This window comes from Hirundo rustica, chromosome 27 (assembly GCF_015227805.2).
Source record: "Hirundo rustica isolate bHirRus1 chromosome 27, bHirRus1.pri.v3, whole genome shotgun sequence".
In the NCBI taxonomy this organism is placed as follows: domain Eukaryota; kingdom Metazoa; phylum Chordata; class Aves; order Passeriformes; family Hirundinidae; genus Hirundo; species Hirundo rustica.
The window spans coordinates 3,005,335-3,031,512 of NC_053476.1; the positions used below are offsets into that span (position 1 = coordinate 3,005,335).

The 26,178-nt window shown below is 48.8% G+C and overlaps 1 protein-coding gene across 2 annotated transcripts; it reads left to right on the plus strand.

The window, feature by feature from the left end:
* Nucleotides 1-811: 811 nt before the first annotated feature.
* ACLY (ATP citrate lyase) lies at nucleotides 812-25,924 on the plus strand. Of its 2 annotated transcripts, XM_058423637.1 has the most exons (29): nucleotides 812-924; nucleotides 6,313-6,482; nucleotides 7,822-7,944; nucleotides 8,946-9,008; nucleotides 9,284-9,474; nucleotides 10,419-10,498; nucleotides 10,938-11,072; nucleotides 12,376-12,490; nucleotides 12,982-13,118; nucleotides 13,531-13,592; nucleotides 13,761-13,878; nucleotides 14,010-14,164; nucleotides 14,558-14,648; nucleotides 15,042-15,071; nucleotides 16,733-16,874; nucleotides 18,640-18,808; nucleotides 20,064-20,168; nucleotides 20,402-20,598; nucleotides 20,754-20,835; nucleotides 21,196-21,306; nucleotides 21,790-21,917; nucleotides 22,110-22,203; nucleotides 22,454-22,608; nucleotides 22,963-23,113; nucleotides 23,623-23,766; nucleotides 23,947-24,060; nucleotides 24,562-24,644; nucleotides 24,884-24,960; nucleotides 25,123-25,924. In XM_058423637.1, the coding sequence occupies exons 2-29, from the start codon at nucleotides 6,324-6,326 to the stop codon at nucleotides 25,215-25,217; spliced, it is 3,306 nt and encodes a 1,101-aa protein (XP_058279620.1). In that variant the 5' UTR covers nucleotides 812-924; nucleotides 6,313-6,323; the 3' UTR covers nucleotides 25,218-25,924. The 2 variants fall into 2 exon arrangements, with proteins under 2 accessions (XP_058279620.1, XP_058279621.1); XM_058423638.1 differs by lacking the exon at nucleotides 15,042-15,071.
* The last annotated feature ends 254 nt before the right edge of the window (nucleotides 25,925-26,178 follow it).

Consider the following 26,178-nt stretch of genomic DNA (forward strand, 5'->3'; position numbering starts at 1 on the left):
AGCGTTCGGTAACTGTTTTGCAGGGAGATTTTTCCCCTGCTGGCACCGCCGGGTCTAACACGCCGTCGCCAGTGGGGTGGGCAGCAACAACGTGTTCGTGAGGGCTGTGTGAGGTCTGTGCCCAGCCCGGTGACATTGGCATGGGGACACCACAGTCCCGGCCATCGGGGCAAGGCCGCCTGTGCTGGGTGCTCGCTCAGCGCCGCTGATGAGCGCGTTAGTCACAGGCTGGAAATACCGGGGAAAAGTGAATGTGGGGTGTGTGTTCCTAGGAAGCAGGAGAGTAGTGACGGCTGCCCTGAGAGGCTGGTGAGGAAACGGGCCAGCGGGGAGGCAGGAGGCTCCCGGTGCCTCGGGAGCGCCACAGCGGTCTCGTCCCGCTGCCTCGCTCGCGTCCGCGGGGATCGCGCTCCAGCGGTGCCGGCCGCAGTGGCACCGGTGATCCGGCTCTGGCAACCCCGCCACACCCCCGTGGGTGCCACCGGGCACCGCCCGCCCCCGCAGTCACAGCACGGCCGTGGGAGGGTTCTCTGCATGTCCCGGCGCCGGGCAAGGAGCCCCGTTCCCGCCGCCGGTACCGTTGGGCAGTGTGCCTCTTGACGTCATCGTGGCCGGTGACGTCAGTGGCGGCGGGTCTGGCGTGGGGGGTCACGGCCGCGGGCACCGGCGGGGGCGGTGCGAGGGTGCCGGAACTACAACTCCCACAAGGCCACGCGGCCGCACCCCACCGGCGGCGGCCAATGGGTGAGCGGCGGGCGCTCAGGCAACGCGCACGTGGCAGCGGCGGCGGCCAATGGGCGGCGGCGGCGGCCGTAGCCCGATGGGCCGGGGAGGTCGCGCTCCGCGAACAAAAGGCGGCGGCGGCGGCGCGAACGGAGCTAGAACGGCAGCGGAGCGGGGCGGCAGCGGCCGAGCGGGGCCCAGGTGAGTGCTGGGGTGGCTGCAGCGCCGAGCCCTGCCCGGCACGTGGCGGGGCCTCGCACGGCCCCTCTGCCGGCGCCGCCGCGGCGCCCACGCGTCTGGGGCGGGAGCCGCGCTGGTACTGGTCGGCCCCGACAGCTCGCGGTATTGCGGGCGAGACCCTGGAGCGGCTCGCAGCCCGCGGGAGCCGCGGGTGTGCCGGTGGGAGCGTCCGTCCCGGTGCGGTCCGGGGCGGAACCCCTCGCTCCCGCCGGCACGGCCGCCCCTGACCTTGCGGGCGGCGCCGCCGGGGTCTCCTCGCAGCGGTGCTGATGCCTGCTCGGGTCCCGGTGGCCGGCGCGGCGCCGGGGCACGGGCAGTGTGCGGTGGTCACGGCGCAGAGATTGCCAGGGGGCAAGGAAGGGGGTCTGGCTTTACGCGTATTTCGCCTCTGGGTTAAGGGGGCCTTGGCCAAAGCACCTCTGCTGCCATAAGGAAAATCCTTTGGTGGCCATCCTGGAGGAGCAGCCCCGCGTCGGGATCACGCTGCTCCCATGCGAGCAGCAGTGTGCACAGCCCATGTGTCGCTCCATTCCCGGGACAGTTGGCTGTGTTCCAGCTCTCCTGTTTGCTGCTTGCAAACACCTCCTGTTTGCCTTGCTGCTTTCGAAATTCTCATCCTGCTGTACAGACTCTCCCTTCTCTCTGTTGAACACTTTGTTGTCTGCAGGCTGAAAGCTGAGGTGCACCCTGACTATCCTGTTTGGATGTTTGTGCACTTTCTGATCCCTAACTGGGTTTGGAGCTCAGAGTATCAGCCCTGCCATCCAGTTCTGTTACCTGAACCCTGCTGGGCTTCCCGCATGTGAGACTCTGTGGCTCTCTCCAGGTATCAGGGCTCTTCCCACACTTCCAGTGCTGCCTGAAATGGTTCCCAAGCAAGAATAGCCACAGTTGGAAATCCTGCCCAGCTGTGGCAGCCTTTACTGCTATACACCGTGCAAGTGATTTAAGGAATAACCTTGTTAAAGAGCCCCAATGCTGCAGAAGGTCTTTGATGACAGGATTCCCAAGTTCCCCCCTTGTGGCACTGGGTGCCCACCAGAGGTGTGGAGTCTGTCTGCTGCTCTCTGTTAGCCACATGTAACCGGTCCATGGTCCGTGCTCCTCCCTGGCTGCCGTGTTTTTCTCAGAGATTCCATGTGTGCAGGGAGCCTCCCCCAGAGCTGGGCATGCAGCACCTGTTTGCATCACCCTGCGCTGCATTTCCCAACCGCAGCTGAGGGACCGTGACCTCGCATTGGCCGCGGCACCGAGCCCCCACCATCCTCTGATGAAACACTCGGGTTTGCCAGGTGGGAGCTGATGTAACTTTTCATGCTGCCATGGGCTGAAAATACTGGCTTAGCTTGAACTATGTTAATAAATGACCCAGAATGGAGGGGAGAGGCTGCTTTATGGTGCGGGTTTGTTGACACAATTCTTGGGAGAGTGGGCGTCAGATCTGCACTGGAGAGGGAGTCCTTTCCTCCTGGTGTGAAGTGTTGTTCAGGTGTGATTGGAGGACGGTACCAGTCTGGATCTCAGAGAATTCCATGTGTGAGTACCCCATTCTGTGTGAATACAGACTGGTGAAGCTGAGTTACATCTCTTCTTCTGGTTAGAGGAAAAACTAAATCAAGGTCTGTAATACTTTTTCTCCCCTTGCAGGGCAGACAGTGTCACACTGAGCAGTGCCACATCATTGCTCTCCTGGGTGTCAGGGAGACTTTGCCTGAGTTCCGTGTCAGGAATTCCTCCCTGTTTCTCCATCTGTGTTTCCTTTGGATTTGTTGCATGTGCCCTTCAGCTGGTTGCTGATCTATTGAGGCAGATGCATCAGTTATGTCACAGCAAACACAACATCCAGCTTGAAGACTCTTGCCTGCCTTGCCATCATCCTGCTGATTTTCTCTGTCAGTACACTCAGGAAACTTTCCCCAAGCATCAATGTCTTTGCATATATTTGACAGGTGATGTTTTAAGGCAATAAGTGCTGCTGAGCTCCTGAAAATATGATCTAATTTATGTCTCTTACTTGCTCTGGACTTGCTAGCAAAGGCTGGAATCTCTTTTTGAATCGGTGGGTATGGATGATGAGAGAAAGGTCTCGAGGTGTTGCAGAGAAGCTGTTTGTGTTGGAGCCTCACTAAATGAACACAAGTTATTAATGGAAATATGTGGCACTTGTGCTGCCGACTTGAATCTGTGCTTATGTGTGGTGAGTGCAAGGTCTGGGGCCTGCGGTGCTGAGAAAACTGCAGATCAGTCTCGGCTAATGAATGCTGAACAGAGCAGTGGAAAAGAACACTGTTATCCCACAGCTTTGTTTTGGGCAGAGAAGGGGACATTTTTCCTTCGTTTATCTTCAGAGGTGCAGCCACTGCTCTGGTCAGCACTGCAGGTGCTAAGCATGACTGAAAATAAGATTGTTCTGATAGATGAGAGTTTGAACCTGTCTCATTCCTGGGAAACTGGGGAGATTCAGGTCCTCTGCCTCTGTAGTGACATGAGTCTGTGTCCCTGCTGGGTGTTAGCAGAACAGATGCAGTGAGTTAATGGACCTGCTCTGATCCTGTCCTCCTGGTTGTCAAGGGACCTGCACGAGCACACACAGGCAGGAATTGCTGATGCCCTATGGATTATTTTCCTGCTGATCTCTTAGTTTAACAGTTCAGCAGACTGAAGCAATTGCTTTTGTGCTCTCTCTCCCATGAGGAAGGCAGGGTTAGAACAGTGGAAAAACTGAGTGAGGGGCGTGATTAAAGACTTGCTAATATTGAGGAAGCGTGAAACTCGGACCAGTAAGGTCAGAACAGCCTCATTCCTGCTGTTCTGTTGCCATGACACAAGGATGTTATTTTTCATCTACTGCTATTGTAAGAATTCTGTAGTTTCCTTTCTTTACCCTAGTAGCGTTACTGTAAAAATGAGGTGATGAAGTTGAGAGGGAACCAGGAGAGCAGCAGAATGGAGCAATGTAAAAAAGACCAGAAATGGTTCTGAGAGAGGAACAGCTCTGCTCTGTGTCCCTCAGGTTTAAGGAACCCCATGTATGTCACTTATTCCCACTGAGGTTTTTTTTACAGGACTATTCTCAATAAGACCTGAGGGACACCCTGGGTCCAGTGTCCTGCAATTGCAGGGTATTCATTGGCATAACCAGCATCAGCCTGAGTGGTTTAATTTGTAACTGTGGACTGAAGTTCTGCAGTGCTCTGCTCAGAGGCACTGTGACACCCTGGAGAAATGACAAAAACTCAGGTTTCTTAATGAAATATGTTTGCCATTTCCTTTTACCCATCTGCTTGTGCTGCAGTGACATACGACACTGCTTCTCTGGGACAGGCCCTGAGCAGATTGTGGAGTTGATGGATTTCGAAGGGCTTTGAAGCAGTAATATTGCAGCTCCCTTCCAGGCAGAACAAATGGTGTCTGCAGGTACTGTGGGAGCAGGGTTTGCTCTCAGAAATAGCTCTGCTTAAGGTACGAATTCCAGTGGAAAGTTTTGGGCTCTGCAGTACAGATGACCCGTGTGTGGCGCTTGTGGGAGCGTGGCTGGGTGTGCCTGCAGAGTCAGGCTGGGCTCTTGGGTTGGGGTTTGGTGTCCTCTGGCTGCTGACAAGAGCTCCCCTCTTGTCAGACCCCCTTGGCTTTGGCTCTGGGCTAATAAACGAACAGAGGCTGTTTCAGCGAGGGGCAAGTGTTTCTAGTGACAGGAGCCGGGGTTGAGTCTGGTGAAAGATGGGGTGCTGCAGAAACGTTGCCCAATCCTGTTTTAAAGCGGGATTAAATTGGAAGCTGCGCTGGAATCCTGTTCAGGTTTTACATCAGAACTCTTTGAAAGCAGGCCCGCTGGTCTTTGTCTTTTGCCCTTGCTGTAGCTTTGCCTTTTCGATTCTTAACCCTGGGATTGCATTTGAAAAGATGACAGTGGCAAAGTTGACTGCAGGTCCTTAAGTGTAGTGATCAGATTTCAGTAATAGCGCTTAACTCAGTCTGACCTGTTTGGTTTGGGAAGCTCAGGGAATGCAGCCTGCCTCCTGCTATCGTTGGGATGGACCAACCTCCTTCTTTCAGCTCTAGGGAGAAAAGTTCTTTATTTCTAATTATGGCTAGTTAATTGCTGCCTATTCTGTGTTTGCTTATAGGATAAATAGCCCAACTGATTACTAATGGTTATTACCCAGAGTGCAGCACAAGAAATAACTGGAATTTGTTAGCTGTTTCCCTCTCTGGGTCTGAAGTGCGGCACGTGTTTTGCGGGGGCAAGTAATTTTACTGAGCCGTTCTCAGTTGTCCAGCTGCTCAGATAGAATCTGAACTCCTCTTTTTTTGTCTTGGTGCACCTCTGCTTTGCAGCCCTCCCAGAATCCATCCCAAGGGTGCTTTTGCTTCCTGCTGTACTGGCTGTGCTTGGGGAACAGTGACATGACCCCAGTCACTCAAAATGCAGGAGGATCTGCAGCTTGAGCATCCCTGTCAGCAGTCTGACCCCCCCCAGACATACCAAACCCACTTCTGATCTGTGACACATGCAGACAGGGCCACTGGGATGAAGTATTCTTTTAAGTAAGTGTTTGTGGCAGCTAAAAATAAATGTATCTTTGACACCTACGACTTTTTGCTGCATATCAAAAAGAACAGTCGCACTCTTGAGGTCAGGAATCATTTGCTTGCATCAGTTGGTAATATACTCGAAAAGAGAAGAAAACCATCCATAGGAAAGGGACTGAATTAGGAATTTTTCTTAAAAAAAAGGAAAACCAAAACAAACTGCCTAACCTTAATCTTTGTTGTTGTCTTGAGCAACCTTTTCTATCAGATGTAAAGCTCTTTCCAAGAAACCTGGTTCTGAAACAAGAAAAAACAATGATGTAAACCTATTCTAGTTTCGGTAATCCTGGCAGTGTTTTCTTTTCCCTTTAGAAAAGGGATGGGGATTGCTGATGTGCCCACAGTCAGGCTCAGCTGGGAATATGGGATGCCTCAGAGAAGTGAGTGGGAAGCAGGGGTACCCTCCCTGGAAATGCACCAGGAAAAGGAGTAGGTGGGTTACACCAGGAGCAGTCGTGGGGTGCAGTGACACTGGAGAGAGCTAGGCACTGCCTGGACGTGAGGGCACGCTCCAAGATGTGACTTTGGGAAAGGCTTGATGGTGGCTGGGACAAGCTGGATGAAAATAGGGGAACGGGGTAGAAGTTTTAAGCACCATGAGTAGTTCTTGCTCATCAGGGGAGTTTTATAATCTTATGTATAATGGGGAGACTTTGGTTTGCTTTGGGTTTGTGCTGAGCTGGGTGATGCAGAATTCTTGGCCAGAACAGGGCTCTGTTCCTGATGGATTTTTTGGGTTTTTTTTCCCCCATCCAGACTAGGTAGCCATGTCAGCCAAAGCCATCTCCGAGCAGACAGGGAAGGAGTTCTTGTACAAATACATCAGCACGTCCTGTGCCATCCAGAACCGCTTCAAGTATGCCCGGGTCACCCCAGACACGGACTGGGCACGGCTCACCCAGGACCACCCGTGGCTCCTGAGCGAGGTAAGGACAGGGACAGCAGCATCTGCCTCCCTGGAACACCTGAGCACTGCTCCAGATCCTTCCTGAAGGACTGGTCACTGCTGCTGCTCTGCCACAGTCGCTCCCAACCCTGATGAAGGAACAAGCCTTGCTTCAAGGCTCAGTGTCACCTCATGGGGGGCCAATTATTCCATTAAGAATGTGAAATACAGGAGCAGAGGTAGCTGTGAACCAGTTGCTCATAACTGCACAGAAGGTAAAAGAGGTTGATTCGGAGATGTCAGTCCCTGTTCTCAAAGCTTTGCTCTCTGAAATCAGAGAGTAGTCTCTCCATGTCTGGCTTTAATGTAAAGTTGGGGCACTGCTTAGTTTTCTTGAATCCAAGCACAATGTCGGGGAAAACTTCCTTTTTTAATTTTTTCAGTGCAAAGTCATTTATCTCTGTATCTCATATCCTGACACTTTGTGGAGTGAAAACATACCCAGAGCTCTTTTTATTAGCTGTCCACACTGGCTCCTTTCCAGTGGTTAATTATATTAAATCATTGGCTGGAGAACATGAATGTCTCATAGTCCTTGACTGACTGACTGATAGAAGCCCTGCACTAATTAGATGTTCTATGCTCAAGTGCCTGAATGAGCTGCAGGAAGAGATCAGCAGTGCCTCTAAAAGCCTTGCAGGAAGCCAAAAGGGAGCAAGGATGCTCTTGGACCTTTAAGGCAGGTTCTGTAAGGCTGGAAATGGCTTCAGAGTCCAGCAACAAGACCAGGCTCAGTGTCCTGTACTGCAGCACAGCGTGTTCTGACTCTTAAGCTGCTGAAGTTCCAGGACATATCAGTGGTACAGGAGAATGACACCCAGTTCTAGTTTGGTTTTTTAAAAAGTATTTGCAAGCTAGAGATGTGTGTAACCCAGGAGCAGCTATCCATGGGTATCTTATAAAGAGCCATGGTCAGTTGGCTGAAATGTGCATGAGCCTGGCCTTAGCCAGTCTCATAAGCAAAGTGTAGTGACAGCAGGAGATTATTTTATTTTCTTTTTGTGAGCAACTGTGTCTGTCATGACTTTTATTGGGTTTTTTCAACCAAAAAAAAGAGAACAAGTTATCACCTCAGCCTCTGATGTCTGCTGACAGCTGAGTAGAAACAAGGTGGCTTTTCTCAAACTACAGCATAAAACCCCCCAAACTTGCAGGCGTGTCCTGCCAGGAACTGGATTTGCCAAGATTAAAGGAATTTTGCAAGGACGTGGGCTGTGCAGAACTGATTTAAGTTTTTATTTCCCTTTCTGCAGAGAACCACTCAACCAAAGTCACTTCCTAATGCTTCTTCCTTTAAATCTCTTGCCCAACCTTTGTAGCGTTTAGTGGTGAAGCCAGATCAGCTCATTAAGAGACGTGGGAAGCTTGGACTGGTTGGGATTAACCTCACTCTGGATCAGGTGAAGGCTTGGCTCAAGCAGCGCCTGGGCCAGGAAACCACGGTGAGTGCTTTGTTTTTGTTCCCAGGACAGTATAAAAGCTGTAAAATCACTGGTCCTCTCCTGCAGCCAGCCCGTGCGTTTTGGCTGATGATTGAGTGTTACTTCAGGTCCTTATTTTAACTCAGTGCTGCTGTGTAATATTTATTTTCCTGGGGATGACAGTGCAGTGCTAATGATAATGAAGTGCCTGCCATCCCTGCTGCTGTGTGTTGGGAGCTGATGGAGTTGTGCTGCCTCAAGGAATTGATGCCTTTGGCCCTGCTGGGGTTGATTTGCCGCTGGCTCGGAGCCGGTGTGGCAAGAATTGGGAAACAGCAGGAGCAGCGTCGTGAGTGCTCCCCATTGGGAAAACAATGGGTGTGGAAATTACTCCTTTAGCACAGCACAACAACCATATCTAAAGCAAGGACTGGACAGAATTGGCACCACTGGTTTCCTTGGAAGCAGGGAGTATTCCGCCCCCCCACCCCCCCTGTTTCTCTTGAGCCTGGAAACATGGGTTTGGATAACAGGAAAGTGGCTAAACAGAGCGGTTCCTGGACCCATAAGAAGAGGCTAAAGGATTCTCTTGCTCTTCTGTGCTCCCTGATATTTCAGGGTGAACACTACTCTGGGGCCTCTGCTCCTGCCACCAGCTCAGGAATTCCTCACATCTGCTTTTTCCACTACTCCAAGAGCAGCCCAAGCCCTTGTGTCTCATGTGCTGGGCAGGGCCCAGTGACAGCGCTGTCTCTGGGACAGGAGAGGAGAGCGACTGTCCTGGTGTAATTCTGATAGCCCTTTGTCCTGTTAGGAATGGGAAAGGTGACCGACTCCTGTAACCAGATAGCCTGAGGTGACAGTGCTGAGGGCTGTGCTGGACAGGGAGGAGTGGTTCCCCAGGAGGCACGGTGGAGAGGGATTTTAGAGGAGTGCTGATTAATTCTCAAAGCTGTCCTTATGCTGTCACAAATGTGCTGGACAAGTAGTTATGGGTTGTTTATCTTGTTTTCTGTCCCCAGATTGCTAATGCGAAGGGAATCCTAAAGAACTTTCTGATTGAACCCTTCGTCCCTCACAAACAGGTTAGTACACCATTAAAATGGGCTTTTGAATCTCTTCAGGCTTGCATGCTTAGCTGGGTTGGTACAATGGAGAAAGCAGAAGTTTGAGAGTGTGCTGTTGAGCTGACAGTGTTGCTGCTCACCCCTGGGCAGTGTCAGGGCCACTCGAGCACTGCTGCTTCTTGGGAAGCTCGATGTTGGGCTCAGCTGCCCCAATCCCAGCACTGGCACAGAAACCTGTCCAGGGTCTTCTCTGGGTGTCACTGATAAATGCTTGTCCCTGCTCTGTGGTGCAGGAGGAAGAGTTCTACGTGTGTGTATACGCTGCCCGTGAGGGAGACTATGTGCTCTTCCACCACGAAGGGGGTGTGGATGTGGGAGATGTGGATGCCAAAGCTCAGAAGCTGCTCGTGGCAGTGGATGAGACGCTCAGTGAATCGGACGTGAAGAAGCATCTCCTGCAGCATGCACCAGCTAACAAGAAGGAGTAAGTAGAGATGCAGTTCTGGGTAGGACCAGCTGTGCAGCAGCTGCTCTCTTTTATCTCAGAGCCTCATCCCTCTGTTTTCTTCACCCTGAAGCTCATTCTCCTGCCTTTCTTGCTGCTCTCCAGAATATGCCGTGCATCCTGAATCCAGGCTCTCTGACCTTATCTCAGCTGTCTGTAAAACCCAAAAATAAGGTTCCCTAGTGCTGAGCCTTTACTTGGCAGCGGCACTTGTCAGCCTGCTTAGGTCTCAACCTGAGACTGGAGACATGTACTGAATTCTGATCCTTTGTGCCAGCACAGAAGTTTCTTTTGTTTAGTGAAATAGTGATGAGATGTGGCTCTGACTGCTAATTCATAACTTCCCTCTCCCTTGCTCTGGTCTAATCTCCGAAGTCCTGTTCTTCCTTCTGCAGGCTTATCTGTAGATCTCAGGGCTTCTGCATCTCCCTCAAGCAGATGCCCATACCTAGTTAGCCTAATATGAGTCACGATTTTTCCAAACGTAGTGGAATCCTTGCTGACATTGTGCAGTGCTGGAGAGTGAAGGAGCCTGTCACTCCACCAGTTCACTGCAGCCTCCTCCCCATCACAGCTAACGAAGCTCAGGTCTGACAAAGATGGGTATCAGCAGGGAGGCAACGATGTGCTTCTGTCTTGTGGGGAGATAAATCAGACTGCACAGCTCTGACAGTTGTGAGCAACTGTGTCCTCAGCAGAGTTTGGTGGAGGGTAATTGAGATGAGTCATCAAGGTCTTCCTTCCCTTGAGTCATCCATCACCCAGGCTCCATCCAGAGAAGATGAATGAGAATGAAAGAAATTGATGCCGAGTAGATTTGCAGATTGCCACTAATACCAACGAAGTCAGCAGGCTGTACTTAGATTTGGCTGCTTTCGTTAACTTGCGTTACTTTTCTTTCTTTTTTTTTTTTTTTTTTACAGCATCTTGGCCAGCTTCATCTGTGGCCTGTTCAACCTTTATGAAGATCTGTATTTTACGTACCTTGAGATCAATCCATTAGGTAATGGATATTTTTGGGAGCAGAACTTTGTGTTCTGAAATACTGAAACGTGTTCTTGATCCTTCCTTTGGTTCTGTAATTCACAACAGCACCAGGTGCCGTGTGTAGAAGTACGGAAGTGGCAGTGATGTGTCTTTGAGCTGTTCATTCAGTGAATTAAAAATGAGGAAATGAAAAATTCCTGTGAAGGAAATGTTAAGGCAGTACTGAAGGATGTAAAAATTGCACTGTTAGAATAAAACAGCCCCTGAGACAGAGCCATGGCCACATTTCCTGGTTAATTCCTCAGGGAACTTGCTGGGGCTGGTCAATACTGCCCAGTGCCAGGGGAAACAGCAGTCCACCCAACTTCTGCAATGATGTCTGTGTGGTACCAGATGTTGGAGTAAATCCCTAATGTGTCTCTGTACAACCCTAACTGTGATGTTTTCCACTGCAGTGGTGACTAATGATGGTGTTTACATCCTTGATTTGGCTGCGAAGATTGACGCGACGGCTGACTACATCTGCAAAGTGAAGTGGGGGGATGTGGAGTTCCCCCCTCCTTTTGGAAGGGAAGCTTACCCTGAGGCAAGTGCCAGCTGGAATTCCTTCACTGCGTCCTGAATTCTTCATTGCTTGTATGCCCATGGCATTGCTGTTTCCAGTGGTTTTGTTGCTGTGTCCTGTACTCCTGGGACCGCTCAGAATTGCACTTTGAACTGCAGTTGCTTCCCAGCTCTCTTTGGTCAGTTCATTAATTCAGAACTGACTTTTTTTTTAATGGAGGCCAGTATTTAAAACTTTCCTCAGCTGTGTGCCAGAGCTCTGTGCCTGTGCAGAGCTTCCTTTTGTGGTTTCTGCCCAGGTTGCTCCCCTCAGCATCACTGTTTTTCTCTTGGAGCAGTGGTTACTGGGAGCCCTGTGGGAGCTGATGTTCCCTCAGTGTTTCAGTGACAGTTCTGAGAGCAGAGCAGCAGCTGCAAGTGCTGCATCCAAGTGTGAATCCAGAGAAAATAATCACCGTTCCTGAAACTTTTTAAGTAAGAAGATGTTAATACACCTGTTTTTCCAAAGAGTGAGGACAAGATGAGGGCTGCAGGCAGCACTTTGTTGTAAAGCTGGCAGTGCCTGTTCCCTCTCCAAATTCCCCAGATCTGTACTGCTGGATGCACAAGCACTGCTCCAGACATAGGTCCCAGCAGCTTCAGATGCTGTTGGAAGTAGAGCTCTCTCCTCTATTCTGTTACTTATTTCAGGGGTCTGTTCTTCTCTCTCCAAAAAGATTTCTGTCCTGACTTTTTCATTTTAATGATTATAATTGTGCTTCAGTTGGAAGGTTTTTGTGCTGTGGCCAGGAAATCCATTTAGCTGTTCCTTTCCGTGTAGCTTGCTGGATGCCAACACTGAACTCAATTTGCTCTTAAAAGGATTAGTTTAGGTTTTGTCTCTGAATCATCCTTCTTGAGTCCCTGGGAAGGTTGTTATGGCAGAGTCTTTGCTGGGAATGTTAATGAACCCTGATGAAGTGCTGCTCAGCAGCCTGGCACACTGGGCTGCAGGAGCACCACGTTGAGCCAAATTACAGCTCTCGGTGATTATGTTCCTGACTCCAGCACAGCCAGAGTGGTCACCGTGGGTGAGATGATTTTTAGATTTCCTCAGGTCTCAGACAAGGCCAGTACAGACTTTACAGTTCTGTTCTGATTTTGTGCCTGTCGTGTGATGGAGGGATGGAGCTGGGCCCTGTCCCTGACAGCGCTGTGTTTGTAGCTCTTGCTGTCCCTTAGCTGTAGCTGATGAGGTGTGATTGCTGTGAGTCCAAATGAATGAATCCCTGGGATGGAAGAGGCAGGTGCAGGAGGAAGCTGAGGTTGTGCTGCTCTCTCTGCAGGAAGCTTACATTGCTGACCTGGATGCCAAGAGTGGGGCCAGCCTGAAGCTTACGATCCTGAACCCCAAAGGCAGGATCTGGACCATGGTGGCTGGTGGTGGTGCTTCAGTGGTGTACAGGTAATGGAAGCGAGGTTTCCAGTGGCTGGTAAGGATTTCAAGTGCTGGGAGAACATAATTGCTGCAGCCTCTGGAAAGTAGACTCTCCTAGAGCCATTTTTCCCATGCTGTGACCGTTTGGGATCTCTTCAGAATGAAGATGCTGTACGGATTTTTCACCAGGCTATGGAACATAGCATCACCTATGGAATTTAATTTTGGAAGGATTAGGGTTAGATACAGTTCCTTTCTGACTTACAAAGAAACAAGCTGGCTGGGGGCTGTTAAGGGGGTAGTATGATTGTTGTAGTGGTCACTGAGTTTGTATCTGGGGAGTGTGGCAAGATTAATTGTGACTGGCACCAAGAGGAGAACAGCTTTGTTTTCAGCAGACAGCACTGTCCCTCTGTTAAGAGTCCCACTTCCCCAGGGATTTGGAATGCTTTAGGAACTTTATAGTGACTCAAATTATAACTGATCTCTTAAATAACTGGTTTTTTTTTTATTGTCAGTGACACCATCTGTGACCTGGGGGGTGTGAATGAACTGGCAAACTATGGGGAATACTCAGGAGCCCCGAGCGAGCAGCAGACCTATGACTATGCTAAAACCATCCTCTCCCTCATGACCCGAGAGAAGCACCCAGAAGGTAAGGGAGATGCTGCAATTCCGAAGCTGTGAAGCTGTGTCTGGCAGAAGAAACAGGGCAAACCTGGGCTGTTACTATGCTTAGCCTTCCTTGGCAGAGATTTGAATGTACTTCTGCCTTCTGAAGAAATCAGGGCTGGATCTCTGTCAGCTCTTGCTTCAAAGAGAGGACTTTTGGTTTTCCATGGGGCCTGAGAGACCCTTATCAAACATTCTTGCTTGGGACAAAGCTCTTATCTTCCAGGCTCTATTAAACTCAACTGCTTTAGGGTTTTGTGGTTTTTTGGTTTTTTTTTTCTGCTAAACATAACTGGTTACTCTGCAGCTTTGTTTCACTTTGTCCTTAACTGCTTCCCGATCTTGGAGTACTCTGCTCTTGGAATGGTTTCACTTACCTGTGTTTCTTCCCTCAGGGAAGATCCTGATTATCGGAGGCAGCATTGCAAACTTCACCAATGTAGCAGCCACCTTTAAAGTAAGTGACCAGTCTCAAACATCAGCAAACACAGTTGTCAGCCCCTAACCCTTCTTCCCAATTCCACATTTGGCGGAGGCTCGTAGTCCGTCTCTTCCAGTTACTGAGATGATGGGACAGGGTAAATGTCTGGCTGCCCGGGTCACCTGTCCTGTGTGTTTCTTTTAGGGTATTGTGAGAGCAATTAAGGATTACCAAGGCCCTCTGAAGGAGCATGAGGTGAGGATCTTTGTCCGAAGAGGAGGCCCGAACTACCAGGAAGGGTTACGTGTCATGGGAGAAGTTGGTAAGAACCGATTTTTGTTCTTGAGTCTTGTTTCTCCCACTTGCTTTCTGCTGAGCTTTCTCAAGGTTAAATCCTTCACTTTGGTTGAGCTTTCCCCTGAGGATGCTGACTGCTCTCGTGTGCTTCCACAGGGAAGACCACGGGGATCCCCATCCACGTCTTTGGCACGGAGACCCACATGACTGCCATCGTGGGCATGGCGCTGGGGCACCGGCCCATCCCCAACCAGCCGCCCGCCGCAGCCCACACCGCCAACTTCCTCCTCAACGCCAGCGGCAGCCCCTCGGTGAGCTCCTTCCCCACTCTGGGAAGGGAACATGGGTGAGGAGCCTCCTGAAGGCAGCTGGCCCTGTCCCAACAGGCTGCAAACGCGTTTTGGCCGCCAATGTGTTTGTAGGAAGATTTAGGAAAACAAATACGACTCCACCGGTGCGGTTTATCAGGAGAAGCCACCCCAATGCCCATCTCACTTGTGCAGAAAATGTGGCCTCTCCAAGCTGACAATGTGACTGTTGGACCTGCTGGGTCATTCAGCTGTCTGCTGCTTGACTGAAATGATCTGAAAACTCATTTTCTTTGTAGTAGACCAGTGTAGCCAAAGTGGTGTCACCTCCTTCTCTGTGCTCCAGGCCATCCCTGGAGCACTGCCTCTCACTGACTTGGCTTCTGAATCTTTCAGACTCCAGCACCGAGCAGAACCGCCTCCTTCTCGGAGTCCAAACCAGATGGTATTGCTCCAGCTAAGAAGGCAAAACCAACAGCACCTCTTGGTAAGTCCAGCCCTGGGAGTGCTGCTGGCAACGCTCTGCTGTTTCCAAAGGCAGGATGGGCATGAGACAAAGGCTTTTTTTCCCTAGATATAAAGGGAAGCAGTTTTGTGGTACCTGCCTATCTTTGTCTTGAGTGTAGTTAAGTGGTTTGGCAGCTCACTTGTGCCACGAGCTCATGCACACAGCCAGTCAGAGTTGCCCTGATCTGGGACGTTCAGGAAGAGCACAAGAGGAAGTACAGTGAGAGGGCTCCAGTCTGCTTGCTTTTTAACAAGAGCAAACCCAAAAGCCCTGAGTGCTGTGGAGAGGAGGGACTGCTGCAGCACCTGCCTAGGTGGGCTGGCAGCAGTCAGCTCTGTCATACCATTGCATGAGTGATTCTCTCTTTAACAGATTCAATCCCAGCCTCCAGACCTGGTTCAGGTAGGACCTGTGTGACCAGCTGAATGTGCCTGGCCTTGCTGGCAGCTGACTTTTTTAGTTATTGGTTTTGTTGCTGTCTTTTCTCTCCAAAAGTTTGCTGTGTTGTCTGGTCATTTACTCCTGCCCAGCATATTTAGCTGTCACCATGTGAACTTCTCATCTTCCTATTTCTGGGACAGAGAGGGCCAGGTCTCAAACTTTATTTTTTCCCATCCCCCATACAACCATCACAGAGAAGAACAGCCTGAGGCACATAGTGAAAAGTTCTGTTCCCTTTGCTTTCCAAAAGGAGGAGTCCCTAATTGTGACCAATAACTGGTATCTCCTTTCAAAGAGAAACAGTGTAGTGCAGGGGCCCTGGTTATCAGGTTTAGAAAGTACAGTAAAGTCACAAATTAACTAAATGTTGCCTTAACAGTCCAGCAAATCATTAAAGCTTGTTCTCAGTGAAGTTATTTTATAGGGACTTTAAGACTCTTGGGCTCTGTGCTGTGTGAGAATAAACTGCTGAACTGGGGGCAAAGTAGAGCTTCGAGTTACCTCCCTTATAGTGAGGAGGGACAGTTGAAGGAGAATTCTTGGATTGTTGCTTGCATGCTCTCAGGCAAACGTCATCACCTCTCTGGGTCTGCGTTTCGGTGTTCCTGGGAACACTCATGGTACCCCCTTGCAGGCACCTGCAAGATAAACAGAATTGTCAGTTCCCTCATGGCAAGTCACGTTGCAGTGAATCTGAACTGTGAGTGTGTGGGGCTGGAGAGCAAGGACTGATTTTTTTGTTGAAGCCAGAGGAACAGTATCCTGTTTAATCCCTAATGCTGTTTACCTTTGATCCAAATCCAGAAAACATTCAGCAGTAGCCCAAATTGGCATCAGCAGGTGGATCAGCTCTGAGTTTTTACAGGTTTTAAAATTAATTCTGCCTGGAATCAGAAGGAGGGCCTCAATGTTGTGCTGTGACAAGTGGTGTAAATAGACTTTAAGCCAACAGTCCATCCTCACTGGCTGAGCTGTTGCTTTTCCTGTGACTCTGTCCCCTGAAGCCAAGTTTTGGGCCATATATATATAAATTCTTGGAGCCATCAAATTTGTGTTGGATTCTGATCACTTTAAAAAAAAAATAAATTCCTTTATTTTCTTTGTTCCCCCTATTTCCTGCCTGGTGGGGTTTTTTTTGATTTTTATTTGTTTTTAATTTCCTATCATCCTGCTATGGTGCCCTGACCAGCCTCCCATGGTTTGCTTAGACTGTGGGCTATGTGTAAATGAATACATGAAATTCAAAGTTCTCTTCAGCTTTGTATAAGAAAACTGGGAGAAAATATGAAAGGCCCATGAGAGGAGAAGCAGAGGCAGTTTTCACTTCTCTCCAGCTCCCTCCTGTGATTCGCTTGCCCAATTAGTGAACCCCAAAACCTGGCTGTTGTGTTCAGAATCCAGAGAATGGGTGGCTGCTTCATCTACAGTTTCTTCCTTAATTTGGACAGTGTGGCTACTCCATCCTGCAAACTGCAGTTCATCTCCTGGGCTCAGTTTGGGGTGGGGAATACACTCATCCAGGAGCCTTTCAGCAGGCATTGGGCAAAGTTGCAGTTTGTGTCTTGCTCAGGCGTACAGTTTGAAGATTTTGGGTTTTTTTTTTTTCCCCTCTCTCGGAGCAGGTAAAGCCACAGCACTGTTCAGCCGCCACACCAAGGCAATCGTGTGGGGGATGCAGACCAGGGCTGTCCAAGGAATGCTGGACTTCGATTATATTTGCTCCCGGGATGAACCCTCGGTGGCTGCCATGGTTTATCCATTCACGTAAGTGGCCTGTGGCTGTGTTGCTTTTCCATCTCCCTCCAGCTCTTCTGTGACCTTCCTCCTCTCTGTCTCTGTGGTTCTTTAGTGGAGTTCTGCCCTGGTCTCCATCCCTGCTGGAACACCTTCTCCTCTGCTCCCTTCCACCCCCAGGTTGGCTTTGTAGGCTGCTTTCTTCAACCATTGATTTTGGGCTGCGCTGTTGAAACAGCTTCATGTTCACCACAGAACTGAAGTTCCATTTCATGTGCTTTGAAAAGAGGTCCAAATTCTGTTCTTCACTCAGTGAGTAAGGCAGGTGTGAACTACCTGGGCTTTCTTTCCAGTCCCCTGGCTCAGCAAAGTCAGGCAGGCTGTGTAAGGCTCCTTCCACTCCCTTGCTGTTGGCTGTGTGCTTGTCTGAGACACCTTGATTTGTGCCTGCAGCAGCAGGAATTACCCCTCCAAATATTATCCAGAATCCAGTTTGTCAGCTCTTGCTGACAAACCAAAGCAGGTATGTAGCCAAACAAAATTTAAAAAAATAAAATCTTGTTCGTATTCTTTCCAATAGCAGCAGAGGTCGCTTAGCAGGCAGGAAGCCTGTGGATCCTTCAGTGGGATGGGGAGTTCCCTTATGTGTTTATCCTCTTTTACTCATCCCTACAGGGATGAGAGGGGCTATTGGGTGTGCATGAGCTGTTTTATTGCACCTCCTCAGTGTGGGGGTCTCCCTGTGGGACAGGGCAAGTAGGGAGAAGGGAAACAGCTGCTGTTGTTTCCAGTACAGTGAGGTGATAGCTCAGAGCCACCAGGCAGGAGCCTTGGTTCATTCCTGTGGTATTTACAGACATCCTGGAGAGCTGATGTCTAATCAACCTCTGTCCTGCAGAGGATTTCTCCTCTTGACAATTAAGACCTTGTACTGTTATTCTGCAGCTCTGATGGTAATTGCAGCTCTGTAATAACTTCTCAGCAAGTGCAAACCTCGGGTACTGAGGGCAGGCACATCCATTTCTGTAGGTGAGTGGCAGCCTCTGACAGTGCTGCACTTGATTAAGGAGGAAAAAGCAATAGGGATTGAAGTTTAAAGCTACCTGTAATTATCTGATTCTGCTTGACCTTTTGGAGGGATCCAGGCTGGCAAAACCTGGAATGTTCTGTCACCAGTGTACTGGTATGGGAGCACAGCCAGTATCCACATGCTTAAATGACTGCCCAGTCAGACTTCCCTGCAGTTCCAGTCAGAGCATCTACTGTGTATGAAATACCAACAGTGAAACCTTCCCAGGTGCTTCCCCTCCAGTGCCTGTGGGATAGGCAGAGTCCCACTGTAGCAGGATTGGGAAGCTGAGTGGCCCTCCCATTGCTGTCCTGGCTGTTCACCACAGGTACTGGTTTCCTGTTCCCCCAGTCCAGTGTTAGCACCAGCCCAGTGACACAGCTTTGCACGCCTCTCATTCATTACTCTTTCTGTGCCTCATTCTGTCTTCCAGCTTGGAGTAGAGTTAAGGCTCTGGTAACTTCACTGTGGGAGAGCTCATTCATCTTGCTGGATGCCTCTGTCCCCATTAGCCCGTCTCCTTCCATATGCTGCTCTGTCCTATTCTCTGAAGAACCTTCTGCTGTCATATGGCCCCTCCCCAGACACGCTCACGTGCTCGTGAGTGTCTCAGTCAGTCTCGGGGGCTGAGGATGGGCTTTGGAAACTCCTCTGTCTGCATGCGCTGTGTCTCTTTGCCTTTCCAGTAGCCTTAAGGTCAGGGCTTTTCCATCTTCTCTTCCACAGCGGTGACCACAGGCAGAAGTTCTACTGGGGCCACAAAGAAATCCTGATCCCGGTCTACAAGAACATGTCAGATGCCATGAGGAAGCACCCGGAGGTGGATGTTCTCATCAACTTTGCGTCCCTGCGCTCTGCCTATGACAGCACTGTTGAAACCATGAATTACCCCCAGGTGAGTGCAGGATCCAGAACAAGCCCAAATGAAGAAGGAAGACCTTGTCAGCAGGGTATTGGTGTTTCTTAGAACACGATGGCATTAGCAAATTGTCTTGATCTTCTGACTGTCACCGAGACACATAAAGCAATCACACGCAGACAAGAGATTTTCGCAGAGGTTCTTCTGATCCAGCTCCCAGCTGAAAGAGCGGAGAGAAGAGATACCCGTTGTTTATTCTTTTACTTTTTATACATTTGTGGGTCTAGCAGAAGATTGGCTTTTTGGGGTTTCCACCCCTCAGCCTCAGTGGCCAGACGAATTGTCAGTTACAATTGTTTTCAGGTTAGAAATATGCAAACAAAAGACAGAGAATGAAAAACAAAGGATTTGTTTATATTACTTCTGTGGGAAAGGTAGAAAAACTGCTCTAATATTCTACAGTAACTAAAAGATCTGACTCCATTTATGAAAATCAAAAGGCTAATAAAGAAACTCAGAAAAACCAGGGTAACATCTGACTTAGCAGATAACCCCCAATTCCAACCCCTTGCAGAATGTAAGGAGGATGCTGGGAGTCCCTAGCAAATCCTGATGCTGGACTTGGAATTTATTTAAGAGGAACTTGGTGCTTCTTGGTTAGCAGTCACTGCTTCAGGCTGACTATAATGCAGTGCTGCTCTGATGTGCAAGTGTGGCATGTAGGTAAAATCTTACAAAAGAAAGGCCTTGTAAAATCATGGCTCAGGCCTGTTACTTTGGCTAAGTATAGCTAATAGCTGGCCTGACAAGTGTCTGTGAGAATCAGCCTGTCAGCTTGCACCCGTGAGAAAGGAATGTGCACCTGAGGCAAGAAAGATTCTACCTGTGTGAAATGTCTTCCTCCCAGGAGACAAGTATGTAAACACTGTCAGAGAGGAAAGTTTTTGACTGACACATACCCTAGCAAATACTAACCAATGAACTGAGTTACAGTAATTTGCTAACCAATTAAAATTAAACACAGTGCCTTCTGATAACCATATAAATATGAGCTGTGAAGGATAGATTGGCGATTGTAGATTAAGAAACAGATGTCTTTGTCTGTCCCTACTGCAACATACAAGGGGGAGAAAATTCCTTGACCAGAGCGTTGAGCCTTTTGTGAAGATCATGGCAGCCTGCAGATTCATGCATTCAGCCTTGCTGGATGAGAGTGCACAGAGTGACCTCCCGAGGGCCTGACAAGGGGCTGCTCTGTGGGATACCAATGGTTTTCTTTCTCTTGCTGCAGATCCGCACCATTGCCATTATTGCCGAGGGCATTCCAGAGGCCCTGACACGAAAACTGATCAAGACAGCTGATAAAAAGGGAGTCACCATCATTGGTCCTGCAACTGTAAGTACTGGTGGCCACCTTCTCCTGTCTTTCTCAACCTTCAGATCAGCTTTCTCTGATGGTTGAAGTGTATCCTACAATCCACTTTGTCTTTAGTCACAGGAAGTCTCTCATCCTAAAGTCTTTGCTATCCTCCTTTCTCTATACAAATGCTGGCAAGGCTGCCTTACACAAACATTCCTCAGTTTCGTGATTTTTAAAGGGCTTTACGCCTTTCTCTTATTCGCTTTTAGGTTGGTGGGATCAAGCCAGGTTGCTTTAAAATAGGCAACACAGGAGGCATGCTGGATAACATCTTGGCATCGAAGCTGTACCGCCCTGGCAGCGTGGCCTACGTGTCCCGCTCTGGAGGGATGTCCAATGAGCTCAACAACATCATCTCCCGAACCACCGACGGCGTCTACGAGGGGGTGGCCATCGGAGGGGACAGGTACGAGGTGGCACCTTCAGCAGGCACTGGTTTTCAAGTCGGTCAGCAGAAGGATTGTTAGTAATTGGGAGAAGGAAGAGCAGTTTGGGTGTTGATTTTTCTTTTGGAAAAGCGTGTGAATTAAATTTCTACCGTTTCTCCTGTATTGCACGCAGATATCCTGGTTCAACTTTTATGGATCATGTCTTGCGTTATCAGGATACTCCAGGAGTGAAGATGATTGTAGTACTGGGGGAGGTGAGTGAGAACACTTCACTGTCTGAGAAATACCCGTGTGTGGGTTTTTGTTTCGGGAGCATCTGATCTGGTTGCAAGGATGCTAAATATCAGCTACTTCTACTGTTCTTGAATGTTCCAAATTTTATTTCTTGCTGCTTTTGTCAAAAGAAATTGAATCTATTCCATAGGCAAACATAGTCTTCCCTATTAAAAAAAAAAAAAAAAAATTAAAAAGAAAAGTCAGGAGGTTTTGTTCTGAGACTTCAGCCATTATTCTGTGAAAAAGGAGAAAAACTCCCAGAAATGCTTCTGTGTGTGTCTTGGAGCTGGTTTTATGAAAAGTGCAGCTTGGAAGGAACCATCTCTCTCTCCCTGCAGATTGGAGGCACAGAAGAGTACAAGATCTGCAGGGGCATTAAAGAAGGCCGGATCACCAAGCCAGTGGTGTGCTGGTGTATTGGTACCTGTGCCACCATGTTCTCCTCAGAGGTATGTGCAAAAATGGGGGCAAATGCATAAAATAAGGATATATCCACAACAGGGAGAAAAACACAACTTCACTCATTGTATCTAAACCTTTCAGTACTGGCAGTAGTAACTTTAATGTGCAGAAGTTCATAAATATTAAATGATAAATTTCCAGGGGATTCTGCTTACTAGAGAAGGGAGCCCAAAGATCCCAGGGAAAGCAACAAATTCCAAAGGCTGCCTGTTTCTGGAGTGGGGATGGCAAAGATCTTATGTTAAGCAGCTCTGAAGTGGGGCAGTTTAGGAAGGCAGAATGTGAATAGATGAGCCTGGAAGGATTCCAGATCCCTGTGATTGCACTGCTGGCTCTGACTGCAGGGAGGAGTTTTTGTAGCCCAGAGGAGACAGATGTGCAGCCACTGGTGTTCCCAGTCAGGGCTCTATTGTTGCACTCTCTGCAGGTAAGTCTGTATTCCTTAGTGCTCTCCCTTTTCCTGTTTGTAGGTGCAGTTTGGCCATGCAGGAGCTTGTGCCAACCAGGCCTCTGAAACCGCTGTAGCAAAGAACAAAGCCTTAAAGGAAGCTGGAGTGTTTGTTCCCCGGAGTTTCGATGAGCTGGGAGAGGTCATTCAGTAAGTCACACTCACAGGGAACCTTCAGCAGTGGACAAAAGCTGTCAGAGCACCGATTCTGGCCTGATAGGGAATATATTTCTGCTTAAGGAAAGCAGCTTCTACTTGTTCTGGAGTTTTAAGGTCTAGGTTGGATCACCTCACTTGGCTCTCTTCCAAAGACCAGAGTTACTGAATGGATTCTCTCCCTAGGTCTGTATACCAGGATCTTGTGGCCAAAAGAGTGATTGAACCAGCTGAGGAAGTGCCTCCTCCGACTGTGCCAATGGATTACTCCTGGGCAAGGGTGAGCTGTGCTGGATTTCCTGCTTTTGGGTTTCTTAGAATCAGACAGGGCTGTGATTCTGGATGCCACCTTGGGGTTATACTTCGTGCTTTGTAGTGTTACTTGTGAGCTGCTGGCTGTGCTGGTTCTGGGCTCTGGAAGCTGCTCTGAGGGCAAGCCTGAGGCATTGCTGTTTGCCCACTCTGCCCTGTGCTGCCCCTTTCTGTTGGTGTGGGTTGTTTAACATCCTGTCTTTACCCTGCAATTTCAGGAGCTGGGACTGATTCGCAAACCAGCTTCCTTCATGACCAGCATCTGTGACGAGCGAGGACAGGAGCTGATCTACGCTGGGATGCCCATCACAGAGGTCTTCAAAGAAGAGATGGGAATTGGAGGGGTTCTAGGCCTCCTCTGGTTTCAGAGGAGGTGAGGCTGCTCTTATGAAAGCTTGCGGATTCCTTGGAGTTTTTTCTTGTTTATTAACAGACTTTTAAGCAAAAAGAGTAACTCCATGATTCTTTTGGGAAGGTAGATTCACTGAATGCCATCTCTGTATTCCCTCCATGACACCCTGTCAGCATTTTGGGTTGCATACAGCGTGTTTTAATCTCAGGATTAAGTTTTCCATGAGTCTTACGGTGCATTGAGAAAATTTCTGTATTCTAGGCCTGATTCACACTCTGTGACTACTTGTGTCACCTCAGCTCTGGAGAGAGGGGGGGACTTTACAAACATTTGCATTTGTGTTCTGTCCCTGACTGATGTGGTGTCTGTGCCCAGGTTACCCAGGTACGCCTGCCAGTTCATTGAGATGTGCCTGATGGTGACAGCAGACCACGGGCCGGCCGTGTCTGGAGCCCACAACACCATTGTCTGTGCCAGGGCTGGCAAAGATCTGGTTTCAAGCCTCACTTCAGGCCTTCTTACTATTGTGAGTACCTGATATTCAGGAGGTTTAGCTTTGTTACTCATTACTCTAAGTTTTATTACTACTAATTTTTGGTTTGGTTGCAGAGTCACAGACTGGTGGTGTCTGTCCACTCACATTTTGATTTTCAACTCTAATAGTTTGGTCCTCCCTGTTTCAAATCTGGTCCATTTTTCCAGTAAGCCAGACTAGTTTGTCTCCTTTGAGTCTAGAGAGATTTTGTAGCAGCCAAATTGCTGCAAGTGTTGACTCTGTTTGATTGCCTGAACTCTGACAAGAGTTACTAAAACAGACACTGGACTGTGTTTTTCCCCATGTTGTCTCTAGCAGAAATGCACTGGCTCCAAATTGGCACTTCTGTGAGAGATAAGCAGATGCTTTCTCTCGGGTGCTTGCCCAGCTCTAATGTCATGAATGCCAGAGACCAGGAGGGTGGATGGGGGACATAATCTTGGGTTTGTATCTTAATTATGGAGCCCTTTGATGTAATTGCCTTTGTGTCCTGCACCCAGGGTGACCGGTTTGGGGGAGCACTTGATGCTGCAGCCAAAATGTTCAGCAAAGCTTTTGACAGTGGGATTATCCCCATGGAATTTGTGAATAAGATGAAGAAAGAAGGGAAGCTGATCATGGGCATTGGACACCGAGTGAAATCAGTAAGAAAACTGCATTAGGTCAAACCGGAGGGATTTTTAGGGATGGGTGGAGGAGAGCAAAAACAAAGGAAAGAAAATTGGCACTTTTCAGAGGCAGCTATTGACCGAATTCTCCCAAACCTACAAAGAGTATTCAGTAAGGGGCAACATCGTTGACTGTAACGTGCTCTTAACTTGCAGATAAACAACCCTGATATGAGAGTTCAGATTCTCAAGGACTACGTGAAGCAGCACTTCCCAGCCACTCCGCTGCTGGACTACGCACTTGAAGTAGAAAAAATCACAACTTCCAAGGTGAAAGGCGCCAGCATTGAGCTGCTCTGGGCACTGCTTCTCATGGGAGGGAAAGTGACTGGGGCTTAGCTGTATTTTCAGTGCAGTGCTTCATAAATTGTTGCTGGGGGTTGTGTCTGGGGTAGAGTTGAGACCGAGTACAGCTGCAGGTTGGAAAGGCTGAAGGCATTTGGCTGCAAGGAAAATGCTGAACAAGCTGGAGCGTGGTCTATGTGGCCACTGTGCACACTGGCACTGCTGCGTGTAAATCCAAGGCTGTTGGCACAGGCTGGCCCATGAAGGGATCCTCTGGGCATTGACCCAACTGACCCTTTTTTGGGGCTGGTTTTCCAGTATTCCCATTAAGTGTAGTTCTTGCTCAGGCTGCTGAGCAGCCTCTGCATCGCTGGGATGGTGTGTCCCCAACCACAGGCAGCCCTCAAATCACCAGTGGAAGGTGCCAGGTGAACACCATTTGCACTGTTGACATTTTTATTGGGGTGTGTTTTTGTTTTCTTGCAGAAACCAAACCTTATCCTGAACGTAGATGGCTTTATTGGAGTGGCCTTTGTTGATGTGCTCAGGAATTGTGGCTCTTTCACACGGTGAGTGAGGGGGAAGCTGTTCTTGGATCATGGTCCTATGAAGCTGCACTGCACAGCTCCTGAGGGGCAGAATTCCATGACACAGGGAAGGAAACGTAGCCTGGCCTGGCTTTTGGGGGCGGAAAGCTATCAGGAATTTGTGAGGCTTCTGGCACTACAGCAGGGGACAGCCCCCATCTGAGATTTGATTTCTTAAATAGATGATTACCAGGAGCCAATTATTTTCCTTTGTTTTGCAGGGAAGAAGCAGATGAATATATTGATATAGGAGCTCTCAATGGCATCTTTGTACTGGGCAGGAGTATGGGATTCATTGGTGAGTTTGCCATGTCCTCCCCACCCCATCCCCTCCTCCTGGGGCTGCCCTTCCCCAGGAACACCAGACAAACCTGAAACCCAGGGGCATTCGATGCACCCCAGAAATCCAGCTCAAGAGGAGGGATGGGACTTTTGTAACATAAACCCACTCCCCTTTCAGGACACTACCTGGACCAGAAGAGATTGAAGCAGGGTCTGTACCGTCACCCTTGGGATGACATATCCTATATCTTACCGGAGCACATGACCATGTGAGAAGCTGGTGTTGCCTTGGAATGCACCGGACAGAGGGACAGCCACAGTGGGACTGTGATGTAGAAAGATGACTTTTGGGACAGAGACGTCGAGCTGCCTGGTCAAACTGTGCAAAGTGACTGTTTTATAAGGATAGAAACTTACTCTTAATAAAACCAAAACTTGTGCTATTCCCTCTGTTACCTGCTGTATTTGATACTGTCTCTCACACTTTTATTTTTTCTATTCTCATTTCATTTTGTTTCCAGAAGTGATTTAGGGTTGGGGGGTAGAGTTTGGCTCACAGGTATGCCTTACTGAACCTAACTCTGGTAACAAGCTGTACCTTTCCCATGAGGGGAATGTGCCTGTCATTCTCATAAGCCATGATGTTGGATTGTTTTGTTGTTCGTTGTTTTTCCATATGTTTACCATGTTCTTAGCCTTGGTCTGGCTGTACATGAATCCTGGGACCACTGCTGATGTATAACCAATGTTAATCGAGCTGGTGTAGTAACTTAAAGTGTAAAGTTGTAACATACTGCTGTGAAAACTGTGAAATCCCTGTGTCTGTATTTATGCAAACAACCTCTCCTTTCCTCTGACTGCTACTCTGTGCACTGTCACTCATGTGATCTGCAGCTGCAAAAGTATCTCAGTAATAATTTCAGTGTCCTCCTTGTCTGTGTATTGTAACCAAATGCAAATAAATACACATTACTAATTTATTCTTTTTCCATCTCTGGCTTCTGCAAGTTGTCTCTAAACAATGTCTAGGGCATGAGTGACAAGTTGTAATTTAACAAAATACCGACCTTCAACTCAATTACTCCTGAGGGTCTATTTCAGGTGCTTTAAAAGGGGAGAAATAAAAATCAAACTGCATCCAGCCTTTAACTTGCCCATTTCAGTGTAGGTAAAAAAGATAAAATTTAGTAAAGTAGAGACTAAACAGAAGGACCCGAACTAGCTGTGATTGATA

What these genes read in the sequence shown, in the direction of transcription:
- ACLY (XM_058423637.1), top strand. Translation starts at nt 6,324, where the DNA reads ATGTCAGCCAAAGCCATCTCCGAGCAGACAGGGAAGGAGTTCTTGTAC. An exon ending in GGTGCTTCAGTGGTGTACAG is followed by an intron (nt 12,491 to 12,981) that starts GTAATGGAAGCG and finishes TTTTATTGTCAG; the next exon opens with TGACACCATCTGTGACCTGG. An exon ending in ATGTAGCAGCCACCTTTAAA is followed by an intron (nt 13,593 to 13,760) that starts GTAAGTGACCAG and finishes TGTTTCTTTTAG; the next exon opens with GGTATTGTGAGAGCAATTAA.